At 40.5% G+C, this 13,444-nt stretch overlaps 1 protein-coding gene across 2 annotated transcripts in view; it reads left to right on the top strand.

Annotated features, from left to right (window-relative positions):
* Positions 1–545: 545 nt before the first annotated feature.
* Positions 546–13,444, top strand: part of ARPC1A (actin related protein 2/3 complex subunit 1A) — a 31,221-nt gene continuing 18,322 nt past the window's right edge. The window contains exons 1-3 of one of the 2 annotated variants that reach the window (XM_019718318.2): positions 568–704; positions 1,309–1,433; positions 5,467–5,559. In XM_019718318.2, the coding sequence (XP_019573877.1) occupies positions 5,496–5,559 (64 nt within the window). In that variant the 5' untranslated portion in view covers positions 568–704; positions 1,309–1,433; positions 5,467–5,495. Of the gene's footprint in view, positions 705–1,308; positions 1,434–5,466; positions 5,560–13,444 lie in introns of both variants that reach the window. The other variant, XM_019718319.2, reaches the window with a different exon arrangement.

Below are 13,444 nucleotides of genomic sequence, written 5' to 3'. Positions count from 1 at the left end.
AAGCGTGTCCTGTTTCCTACGTCGCCCCTTTTCATTCATACGTAGAAAATGCATTACACAGCAAGAACTGTCTTCATGTGTGTTTGGAAGGGGGGAGGTATTTGCTTCATTCCCCCAACTCTTCCGTCCCGTGGCACCATTTTGGTAGCAAGGAACAACTGATTCTGACCCGAAGAAGTGTCCAGAAGTTTCCTCAGAGAGGGCCTCAGAGACTTTCCACAGAGGAGACTGGCTATGCGGCGTCTCTCTGAAGGGAGAGAAACAGCCGTTCCCGGGCCCCTGTAGCTGGGAAGGTCCCAATTCTCGAAACGCATTTCCTGACAAAAGCACTTGAGAAACCGCCAAGGCTCCACACTTCGGTCCATAAGTCAGAGGGAATATTCGAGGAAAGGAGTGCGTCGTCAACGCTGCTTCGCCACCACCTTCTAGCCGGTTTATAAAACCGCTTCCGAGGCGCCGCCCCAGCCGCTCGGCAAGACCCCTCCCCCGCCGCGCCCAGCCCGGCCCCGCCGCGCGCCGGAGCTGTGCGCCTGCGCGGACTGCCTGCTCGGCCGCACTGTGCAGGCGCCGCAAGCGTTTCCGGTATCTCAGCCACTCCCTCTGCGCTTTGGTCCGCCTCCCGCGCCCTCGGAGCCTGTTCGCGTCGACTGACCAGAGTCCGCGAATTCTCCGCTCCAAGCCCGTCGGAACTGCCCCGACCCCAGGTAAGGGGCCGCAGGAGCGAGCTTCTGGCCCTGTGGGAGCCTCGCACCGGACTGGAACCCGCGGGGGCAATGAGACGGGGGCTTAGGCCGCGGGGCCCGGAGTCTGAGGGCTGGCGGGTCTCCCTGCCCGGCCTCCGGGAGGGGGCGGGGGATCCCCGTTCTCCGTAGGACCCGCCGAGCTCCTGGATCCCCATACAGATCTTTTCTCTCAAAATTTTCGAGCTCCAAGCCTCTTCCAATGCCAGAATTAACAGCTCCTTCTCCTGCGCTTCCATAGCCCTATTTGCACCTCTATTGTGGCCATTTATCACAGTCTGTAAAACTGGTAAATGGAATAATCTCTCCCTAATCGGGCGTCGTGAGAGACCATTTCTTTCTTTAGCTTCTAGAATAGGTCCCTGCATACGGTGAGCGCTCGTAGAACATTTGGTTTCTGTCTAGGGCAGCCTTCAATCCTTCAGTGATTGGGGCTCTTATGTCCTAGAGGAAAACCTTCCCCCAAGTTCCTTAGGAGTCCGCCTCTCGAGTGCCCCCGTCCCCTAAGTCAAAATTGCACATATTGTGGAACCTTTGATGTAGCACCTTTCACATTTCAACTCTGCAGTGGGACCACCAAAATTCTAATCCCGGCAGCTCCACGTCGTTGGATGCCTGTGGCAAGATTGATTGATTGAGTCTCGCTTTCCTCATCTACAGTAAGAAGATTCTTAGGGCTTTTTAGAGACGCAAGTGAGTTTGTTTGCATAAATTGCTTAGAATAGTTCCTGGCCCAGCGTAGGTGCTCAATAAATATTAGCTATTTTTACTGCTTCTGGACGTTATGTGCATTATCTATCTTCCCTTCCTCTCGGAAGCGCCTCCATTTCTCTCTTGAGGACCAGAAGAGTGTCAGATTGATTTGTTTCTGGCCCCAACCTGGTACTTACTACACTGCTGGAGACATAGTAGGCACTTATTAAATTGTAACTTGGACTCATCTGCTATAGTGCAGCTTTAGAACCTGCTTTTATCTACCTCAACTCATTGCCTGAATTACCTAAATTATCCTGGTTCTGTCCTCTTAATCAATTTCACCTAACCCTTTTGGTTTTATGTAGGCTCTGTATGTTCAGGTATATAAAAACAAAGGAGAGGATATCAGGAGGGTGTTTTTGCTGTTAGAGTGTCAGTGTGACTGGCTGTTTCCTATCAAAGCATTAAGAGAATTTCTGAGTTTAATTCATCTACTTACCACAATTTAAGGAGTGGATCATCTTGGAAAAATTAAAACTATTGCATGGAGGGAGAGTGGCAGTATTTCAATCTAGTTCATTAATCCTATGCTGAAACAAATTCTGCATAAAGAAGTTTAAAATGGTCTATTGATGAGGCTGGTACCTGGAATTGGAACCTGTCTCTGAACATTGTGGAGGGTGTGGTGACTTTGTTGGAGTACCTGGTATCGCTGGGTTGGGTAATGAGAGCAATTAGAAGCTGGATGAATCACAGTCTTGAAAACTGACCCTGAACAGGGAACTGAAATTCTCACTGTAGAAATACTTTCAGGCTCTAGGGCCAAGAATTTAAAGTATATGTAGATGTTTCCAAGTTCAGGGGATGCTAACTGGTATGTACTTTTTGCGATAGTTCAAAAGCCTTGGGTCAAAGGAAAAAAAGGAACTAACTTAACCTCTATTTTGGGCTGTGCTTTGTACTACAACACTTTGATGTTATCTCATTTAATCCTCATACCAACAGCTTTGGGATGGGATGTCAGTAATATATCCATTTTGCAGATGAAAAAAATGAGATTTAGAGATATTGAATGACCTGCCAAGGGTCTCATAGCTAGTATGTGTCAAAGCCAGGTTCCCTTGGGCCCAGAGCCCATAGCTAACCAAACATCAGAATGACTGTACTCAGAGTGATAGGTAAAGAAAGGAGTTTGGGGTAATGGGAGTTCCTGGAATCATGCTCTACTATAAATTATCTCTCTTTCTCAATGCTGGACAATGAAAGGTCATCAGTAGAAACTTGTTAAATTTAATGACACCACCTTTTTTTTGTCCCTTTTTCTCCTCTCTACCTTCATTAAGACAAAAGTTTTCAGATTTCACTTAAATACTAATCACAGTTTAGAAATTATAATTATCACCCTATGACAGAAGGTATCTTTTTCTTGGTACAAAATTCAAGCTTTCACTGATATGTGGCATATAAACCAAAAACAACAAAAGAACAAGACAAACAAATGAGAAACAAAAACTCATAGACACAGACAATAGTTTAGTGGTTACCAGAGGGTAAGGGGGGTGGGGGGTGGGAGATGAGGGTAAGGGGGATCAAATATATGGCGATGGAAAGAGAACTGACTCTGGGTGGTGAACACGCAATGGGATTTATAGATGATGTAATACAGAATTGTACACCTGAAATCTATGTAATTTTACTAACAATTGTCACCCCAATAAATAAAAATTTAAAAAAAGACAAAAGAAAAAAAAATTCAAGCTATTCTTCATTCACTGAGTTTGATGAATACAGGTTGTGTTTACTGGGTGGCTTATAAATTTGACAAATACGAGTCCTCTCTTGGCCTACACACTTAAAATACCCACATGATTGTAAAAGAATTACAGGTCTGAGTGCATATCCAAATATGGAGTTGAATGATAACGAAATTAGAAATGCAATTTTAGAATTATACCATTGTGTAAATGTTTACCTCTTTTGAAGGCTTTGCTACAGTGCTTATAAAACAATTGAAGAATGAGAAAGCCTTTGTCTGCACCTGTTTTTGTTAACTGTGAAATATGTGCTTTTACTGAATATAGATTTCACATTAAATTGTTAATTTGCAGACCAATTTTGTTTCAGTTAACACATGAGCTTATAAAGTGTGGCTTTGAACTAAATTGCTTTTAATTAAGGAGATATTTGTGACACCACATGTTATTTTGAGTAACTGAGTAAAACCTGTTGTGATGGGTAAGCATCTGATATCAGAGATAAAGAGAGAATCATGCATTGAGTGTCTGAAAGTTTATTTAAAAAACAAATTAAGCAGTCTCATTTGAATTTATTTTTAAAATTTTTTAAATTTCCAATTTTTCTTTATTTGTGAGTTGCCATTTGCTTTCTAGAACATGCAAAAGTAAAAAATTTAAGTGACCTAAATGTCTTCACCCTTAGAATAAAATGTGAAACACTGACATTTCACTTCCAGTTCAAGATATCAGGTGTTAAATTAAGGGTGCACTTATCTCTTTTTGACCTTTGGGTTCCTTTACAACAATTAGCAGAGACATTTCTTCTGCTTTCTACTGAGATTGACTTCTGCTTTGTCTGCTGAACTTTCATTGTTCACTTTACAACCTTCTGGTGACCCTTCCATTCATTTCCTACTTACATCAGGATTCCTGTCTCACATGTTAGTCTCAACCTTGTATGTAAGTGTATTGAAATTTCAGAGTGTTGTGAGAGTCCCTCTTAGAAATGATTAAATGGAGTGCTTGTTTGAAAAAATGTCTTATTTCAGGTAATGGTTGCTTCTTTAGTGGATCTAGATTTGGGTGCCTATAAAATAGAGAATTGTATTTGATTTTTAATTTAATGATGTTTCACGGATTCCTGCTTTTCAGTTAATTACAATAAAGAGCTTAAAGAGTAAGAAAACAAACATTTGCATACTCTTTGCCTACATTCACCAGTTGTTAACATTTTGCCACATTTGCTCTTTATCTACTTGTTATACTAAAAGATTGAAAATAAGTTGCAGAAGACATCACATTTCACTCCTTAACACTTCATCATCTTTATCTCCTAAGACTTAGGACATTCTCTTACCTATGGGCAAACTATTATCATAGTTAAAAAATTAAAAATAATTCTGTATTGTTATGTAATATGTAGCCCAAATTCAAATTTTCCCTATTGTATGAAATACACCTTTTATGAATATTTTTAAAATATAGATACAATCAAGTTTCTGTATCAAATTTGATTTTCATAGCTCTTTTAATCTAGAACACTGCCCCCCTCCCATTGCCTTCTTCTAATAGTCCAGGCCAGTTGTTTTGTAGGATAGTACACATTCTGGTTTTAACTGTTATTTTTCCCTTTCATGTTCTTTAATTCCATGCCCCTTTATTCCCTCTACACTGTAAAATTAGTTCTGGATCATGATTGGATTTAGAGTAAAGATGTTTGACATTAATACTTCACAGCTATGTTGGCCATATTACGAGGTTTCTCCAGGATAGTCCTGTGACCTGTTGTCACAGCATAATTATTAATAGTGCCCCTTTTTGTTCTCTTAAAAGCATTCTGGTCTGAATGATAAATTAAGTGGTCACTATTTATAAGTGATGATGTACACCTCATGTTGCCTCCCGTCAGGAGGCCCATCAGATTACATTGTCCCACTATTTATGATACTAAGTTTTACCATTCGGTTAAGGTGGTTACTGCCAGATGTTTTTACTGTAAAGGCATGTTTTTCCCTTTGTAATTAGTAATCTACGGGATGGTCACTTGAGACTGTGTGAATATCCTGTACCCCAGCAATCTTTAACCCATGGTGTTAGAGTCTTTTGATGATCCTTGACAATACATTCATGGTTACTGTACTAGCTGTACTTAAATGATTAAGTTTTAACATTGAGATTGCTTCTTTTTTAGTAGAAGAGTGTTTTATTTATCCCCAAACATTTCAAGATCCCCAGACAACTTAAATATTGGTTTCCTGCCATTTTAAATGCTTTTTTCTGTTTGCTCATTACAGCTTTCTATCCTTTGAAAACACTAAGAATAATGTCCCTGCATCAATTTTTACTAGAGCCAATCACCTGTCATGCCTGGAACAGGGATCGTACCCGTAAGTATGCTGTTAACTTTGCACCTTTATTTTGGTACCTTTGATCCTTTTATTTTTTCTTTTTTTATATAAGATTTTATTGGGAAAGGGGAACAGGACTTTATTGGGGAACAGTGTGTATTACCAGGACTTTATTTTTTTCTAAGTCCAGTTGTTGTCCTTTCAATCTTAGTTGTGGAGGGTGCTGTTCAGCTTCAAGTTGTTGTCCTTTCAGTCTTAGTTGTGGAGGGCGCAGCTCAGCTCCAGGTCCAGTTGCTGTTGCTAGTTGCAGGGGGCGCAGCCCACCATCCCTTGCAGGAGTCGAACCGGCAACCTTGTGGTTGAGAGGGCATGCTCCAACCAACTGAGCCATCCGGGAGGCAGCTCAGCTCAAGGTGCCGTGTTCAATCTTAGTTGCAGGGGGCGCTGCCCACCATCCCTTGCGGGACTCGAGGAATTAAACTGGCAACCTTGTGGTTGAGAGCCCACTGGCCCATGTGGGAATCGAACCGGCAGGCTTCAGAGTTAGGAGCATGGAGCTCTAACCGCCTGATCCACCAGGCCGGCCCAGTCCTTTTAGATTTAAGCACTTTTAGGGGTCACATATTTCACATTGTCACATGTGAAAAGGACAGCCATAGGTTCAGAAGGGAACTGGGTCAGTCCTTTGGTTTACAGATGCAGAAACTGCAGCCTAGTGGTCGCACATCAAGTGTACCTCAGAGCCATTGCTAGCACCCAAGCATTCTGGTTCCTTGTCCACTTCTTTTTCTGCAGTACCACTTGGAAGACAGTTCAAATCAGAGACATCTTTCATTGGCCCTAGGGACCCAGTGTCTGGAATGGTTATGCTGTAACACCACACTTATCCAGCATTTAGTCAGAATTCTAGAACCTACAGATAAGCTGTTTCAGAAAGTTTTTTTCCTGAGGTACTGAGCAGTACTAACGAGTATTCACTATGTTATTCATAACAAGTTTGAGTTTCTGGTTTTCTAGCTCCAACAAACTAGAAAGAAATGGAGAAGACTCTTAGAAGTAGACACAGTACCGCAAACAACGTGGCAGATAATAGGACAGGAGGAAGCAAAAAAAAAATCTAGAAACAGAAGTGTAGTGTTATGTCCATGAGTTACTTTAAAAAGTTGAATTATATTCACTATTTTTTTAAATAAGGTATAATTATATAGAACTAAGATAGTTCACATGACATAAAATTCATCCTTTTAAAGAATACAATTCTTTAGTAGTTTTTAATATATTTACAGAGTTATGCAATAATTATCTACTTTCGCAATATTTTCATCACTCCAAAAGAGAAACTATATCTGTTAGCAGTCACTTCCACTTTTCCTCAAAACTTCCAGCCCTAGGCAACTATCCAGTTTCACAATATTTTCATCACTCCAAAAGAGAAAGTCTATACCTATTAGCAGTCACTTTCAGTTTTCCTCAAAACTTCCAGCCCTAGGCAACTACTATCTACTATCTGTCTCAGTGGGTTTGCCTATTCTGGACATTTTGTATAAATGGAATCATACAATATGTGGCTTCTTGCATCTAGCTTCTTTCACTGAGCATAGTGGTTTCATGGGTCACCCGTGTTGTAACATGTATCAGTGCTTCGTCCCTTTTTGTGACTGAACAACATTGTGTAGAGATACATCGTTTTGTGTATTCCTTAGTTGGTAATCTGTGGCGAGCCAGCCGCCACGAGTCGAACAGTTCCTGACAAGGGGAGTGGGAATGAAAAAAGGCACTCACACATATGCTAATGCGGCCGGTCTTCAGTGGTCCTGAAGCACCAGGTTTATTTTCTCTGCTGAATTTATACCTTTTGAGTACGTGCAAGCTCACAATCACAAAAATGCATTACATCATTAACAGTTGATTTTTTAACTTTTTCACAGAAACTTTACTTAATCACTGAAACTCCCCAAAACGATTGTCCCATGACAGAATCCATCAATTACCCTGATTAGCATCACTATGTCTTGAAACTGGTTGTTCCCACTTCATACCTTAGCAGTTCGTAAGCACCCTCCAGGTGCAGGCAAAGACAATGCCTCAGGAGCACAAACCGGTTATGCATTAGCAGAGCCATTAAGGCTTGCAATTAGCTTTAACCATGGCTCCCCACATCTCCCCCTTTTTTATTTTATATTTTTGAGATCGTGTCTGGCTTAGGTGGTCAGTACAGACATTTTCACTTACCCGTCATTGGATATCAATCATCAAAGCGATCGACTCCTGTCTTAGGTTGTAAAAGCTTACTGATCATTACCCGTCATTGGCTACCGATCTCCTTTGAGGAAAGCCAGAGACAGCAGAGGCTTTTCCCAGGCAGGGGAAGGGAGGCAAGGCCTCTTCCCATATTTTTCTAAGGCAGCTCATTGGGGTCCCCACTCGGTTTTGCCTGGCTTAGGTTGTATCTCCCTTGAGATATCTTACCCGTCTTTGGCTGCAAACCATCTTTTGGGGACCAGACAGAGAGACATAAGGTGTAAAACATAAAGATAAGCAAAGTCCTAAAAAGGCACAGTCTTACTGATTCTTCTTTCCTTAAGGAAAGACATGGGGGGACAGTCGGCTAGGCTGTTGTGTGACTACATCTCCCCCTTTTTTGTTTTTGAAGCATGAGAAACACAGAACATGTAGTTATTTCATTTACAGCCTGTCGGAGGGCTATTTGTCCACATCTGAGGACTATGTAAAACAAACAGAACAATAAACAGAATAGCAATATCCCCAGCAAACCCTCTACCCAAAGTCTTTATCCATTTAACAGGGTCTGAAGTGGAAAGTCCTTCTGCAGCTGTGGAATGTGAGAGCTTTTTCACACCCTAGGGGCGTGGATGGGTATCTATAGATGTCTTCTCTTCTGTGGGCTGTCGTTTATGGTATGGTTTAACACCGACCAGGAATTTACAAAGGTTTTTCTTCCGGACCTGGAGAAATACAAGCAGAGCCTCTTCCCCGTGTTATCTCGCGGGGAGAAGTAGGATCAGTTTCCCCACATAATATTTTAAACAAAGGTTGTAATTCACCAGTTGTCAACCGCAACTGAGGTCTAATCCAATTAATGTCTCCCAGTAGCTTTTGGAAATAATTTAATGTTTTTAAACAATCTGGATTTGTATTTTTGAGGCACAATGGCCTGAGGCATTAAACAATATCCCAGATAAGAGTAAGGAGGCACTTGTTGAATTTTTTCTGGGGCTAGAACTAGCCCATAATTGTGGAGCTTTTTTTGTAAATGAGCAAAAGCAGCAAGCAACTTTGGTTCACAAGAGTGGGCAGAAGTATGTCATCCATGTAGTGGATGATGTGAATATCTGAAAATGCCCTTTGGGTAGGTTTTATTGCAGCTGATACAAATTTTTGACATAATGTAGGGCTACTAGCCATTCTCTGAGGTAGCACTAGCCAATGATATCTCTTAAAAGGTTTTGTAAATTAACAGAAGGAACACTGAAAGCAAATCTAGGGCAGTCATCAGGATTTAAAGGTATAGTATAAAAACAATCTTTTAAGTCCAAAACAATTTTATATGTGTTTTTGGTATAGCTGCAAGACAGGGCAAGCCTGTCTGTAAGGCTCCCATTAATTTTATGGTTTTATTAACCTTTTGTAAATCTTGTAATAATCTCCACTTACCAGATTTTTATTAATAACAAAAATGGGAGAATTCCAGTGGAATTAGAGGAAGCAATGTGTCCCTTTTAAAGTTGCTCCTGTACTAGCATCTTGTAAAATCTTTTGTAGGGGGGACCTTTGATCTTTTACGCCTGATAATTGTCTGATAGTCACAGGGGCTACAACAGGGGCCTCAGGCTGTGGATCCAGCCCTGCTTGTGAGCTTCTTCACAAGCCATTTGAAGAGGGGATCGTACAACAGAGTCCGATCCTGGCTTAACATAACCTGGCGAAGGCTCAGCAGGCATTTCCCAAACCGAAGACTGCAGCGGAGGTCCCCACCTACAGGGCTCCTCAGGAGGAGGTGCAGAGAGATTAACTGTAGGGGGATCTTTACCCCGAGGATTTCATTGATCTCTAAAAGGAATCTGGGGACTCCGAGGACAATTTCCTCCATCCACAGCAACCTTAAGCTCAATCAGCTGTCCCTGAATCTTTTTTAGCTGATCTGCAAAAGAAAGTGCAGTGCCTGCAGGCTGCTTGTCTCCTTGAGCCATAGCCACTAAAGGAGGTTTTGTCCCTATCATAATTGGCTACTTCATCTTCTAATTTTTCTGATCCTGAGGGCTCAAATCTTTCCATATGTCGTCTGGAAACTCTTGAGCAACCGGCTCTTTGTTAACTAAGAACTCCTTCTAAAAACTTTGCGCCTCCTCCTCCGCCGGCTTGTTTTACTTTCTCTAATTTACATTCCTCATTTTAAGGTTCATACAGTCCCGGATTAAAGTCCACAGTCCAAATGTTTCAATCGGAACCTGCTGAGGCCCGTGGACAGTGTAAAAATCCTTTAATTGTTCTCCCACTTTCTGCCAGATTTCCAAGCTGACTGTTTCTTCCTCAGGAAACCACGGACAGACTTCTTTTATAAAGTCTATGAATTTATCTAACTGCTCTCGGCTACGACTACCAAGCAACTTCCTAAGTCCTCTAACATACAGGTCCTTGCTGGTTGCGAGACCCATCCCTTTTCCCTGACTCGGTCCTTCTTTCACACAGAAATCACCCAGGTGCCCGTCTGGCCGTGTCCCTTGCGGGCTAAATCTGTCTTAGCTAGAGGCGCTCGGTATAATTCCCGGAGGTGGGTTGTAAAGCCCAGTCGCCGTTATGCCGTATGACAGAACCGGAACCGCAGATTGGGGCCCAATCAAGCTCCGTAACACAAAGTCGTGGAGCTATCACTCACTCACACACTCATTCGACCGAGGGACAGTGCCGTACTCACCACGCATCTACTGATAAGCTCCAATGAGCCGGGCCCTTCCCGGTGTTCCTCACTATTACCCCTATATTCAGGTCCCTGTTGGCGCCACTTGTGGCGAGCCAGCCGCCACGAGTCGAACAGTTCCTGACAAGGGAGTGGGAATGAAAAAGGCACTCACACATATGCTAATGCGGCCGGTCTTCAGTGGTCCTGAAGCACCAGGTTTATTTTCTCTGCTGAATTTATACCTTTTGAGTACGTGCAAGCTCACAATCACAAAAATGCATTACATCATTAACAGTTGATTTTTTAACTTTTTCACAGAAACTTACTTAATCACTGAAACTCCCCAAAACGATTGTCCCATGACAGAATCCATCAATTACCCTGATTAGCATCACTATGTCTTGAAACTGGTTGTTCCCACTTCATACCTTAGCAGTTCGTAAGCACCCTCCAGGTGCAGGCAAAGACAATGCCTCAGGAGCACAAACCGGTTATGCATTAGCAGAGCCATTAAGGCTTGCAATTAGCTTTAACCATGGCTCCCCACAGTAATCATTTGAGTTGTTTCCACTTTTGGGCTATGTGAAAGCTGTTGCTATGAACATTCACATACAAGTTTTTGTGTGGACATGTTTTCCCTTCTTTTGAGTGTATACCTAGGAGTTGAATTGCTGGGTCATATGGTAACTATGTTGAACATTTTGAGGAACCACCAGACTATTTTCCAAAGTGATCACACTGTTTTACATTCTCACTAGCAATACATGAGTGTTCAGAACTCTCAGCATCCCCATCAACACTTCTTATCTGTGTTTTTGGTTATAGCCGTATATATCCCCACCATTATCCTAGTGGGTATAAAATAGTGTCTCATTATAGTTTTGATTTGCATTTTCCTGATGACTAATGATGCTGAAGATCTTTTTACATGCTTATTGGCTTTTTGTATGCCTTCTTTGGAAAAATGTCTATTCAGATCCTTTGCCCATTTTAAAAAATGGGTTATTTGTCTTTTTATTATTGAGCTGTAAGAGTTCTTTATATATTCTGGATATAAGTCCCGTATCAGATAAATGATTTAGAAAATCTTCTCACATTCTGAGGGATGTCTTTTCACTTTCTTGATAGTGTCCTTTGAAGCACAAAAGTCTTTAATTTTGACCTGAAACTAATAAAATTAAAAACAAAAAAACTAATATTTCTTAGGGGGAAAAAATGTCTTTAATTTTGAAAATGTCCGTTCTATTTATTTTTTCTTTTGTTGCTTATGCATCTGCTGTTGTATCTATGAAACCATTGCCTAATTTGAGGTTACAAAGATGTATACCTATGTTTCTTTCTAAGAGACTTATAGTTTTAGCTCTTATATTTAGGTCTTAGATCCATTTTGGGTTAATTTTTGTATATGGTGTGAGGTAGGGGCCCTACTTCATCTTTTTGCATGTGGATATCCAGTTGTCCCAGCACCATTTGTTGAAGACTCTTCTTTTCCCATTGATTTATCTTGGCACCTGTGTCAATAGTCAATTGAATGTAAATGTGAAGGTTTATTAGACTTTCAATTCTATTCCATTGATCTTTATGTTTCTCTTAGTGCTGGGACCACATGGTCTTGCTAACTGTGGCTTTGTAGTAAGTTTTGAAATTGGGAACTGTAAGTTCCAACTTTACACTTCTTTCTCAAGATTGTTTTGGCTCTTCTGAGTCTCTTCCATTTCCATATGAATTTCAGAATCAGCTTATTAATTTCTTCAAAGAAGCCAGCTGGGATTTTGATAGGGATTTGTTTGAATCTCTAGTCTCACTATTTTTTAAAAGGCAGTTCAGACATGGTTCACTCCTATTTTTAAATAAATACTTGGTACACAAACAGTACCAAGAATTTATTTAAAATTTTTGTTGAATGAAGTGAAAACCTAGATATGAGCCTCTGTATTGGGTATTTGAAAGTATGTGACATGCAAGGTGGTGAATCGAGCTTCATAGTTGAGTTTTCTATATCTTTTGTCTTTACTTTATCCGATCTAAAAATAGGTTTTTGGATTATTTCCAATTACTTTTAATAGAAATGCAAATTATCATTGTCCTCATTTAAACTACTTAAAAACTCAGTGTATTAAGTCAAATTTTTTGTTATGCCACGTTATAATTTAAAATTTATAACGTTTTCCAGGTTTAACTTTGGACTTGGCTTTTGAAATTCCCATATGCATCTTAGAAATTTAGAGAAACAAGTAACTTTTCCAGAAAGCACTGAAAGTCTTAGGATTTTAGAGTTAAATGTTTATCTAGCTCTACAGTTCATCTGTAAAACAGTTGTAGCTCTCTTAAGGAGGGGAGGAAAGGTGATATGATTAGTAGATGGGGAAACTATTAAATGATTGACCAAAAGTTTGAGTCATAGATCCTAATTTTAATTTTAAGAAATCAATTTTTTAAAAAATAGGTGAACCAGAAAGGGAAAAAATATATAAGTTCAAAAAATTCCATCATATATAGATATGTATATTCTTAATATTTTGGATTGGTTCGAGAGATTTCTATTGAATTTTATTTTGTGATTTATATGGGCTTTATTGTAAAGGACACCTTGGACATAGTTTATCAGCAGAATCAAATTTTTTTGATAAACTGTGGTAGTTCCAACCCGGGTCCAGGATAGCAGTAATGAGAGCCTATGAGGTATTTTCAGCATTTCAGAAAGTCTAACTGAAATTAAATATTTATCACTAATGTACAGATGAGCTAAAATGTCAAGTATCTTTACTATGGGTTAAAATTACAGTTGACCCTTGAACAACACAAGGGTTAGGGGTACTGACTCCCTGTGCAGTTGAAAATTCATGTATATCTCTTGACTCCCCAAAAACTTAGCCATAGTCAACCTTCAGTATACAAGGGGGAGTGGTTCCAGAGCCCCCCTCGGGTACCAAAATTCAAGGATGTTCAAGTGCCTTATAGCAAATGGCATAGAACAGTGCATATAGTCAGCCCTCTACATCT

Source organism: Rhinolophus sinicus, linkage group LG03, assembly GCF_036562045.2.
Source record: "Rhinolophus sinicus isolate RSC01 linkage group LG03, ASM3656204v1, whole genome shotgun sequence".
Taxonomy (NCBI): Eukaryota; Metazoa; Chordata; class Mammalia; order Chiroptera; family Rhinolophidae; genus Rhinolophus; species Rhinolophus sinicus.
The sequence above is the reverse complement of the archived record's forward strand: the minus strand, read 5'-3'. Positions and strand labels throughout refer to the sequence as shown.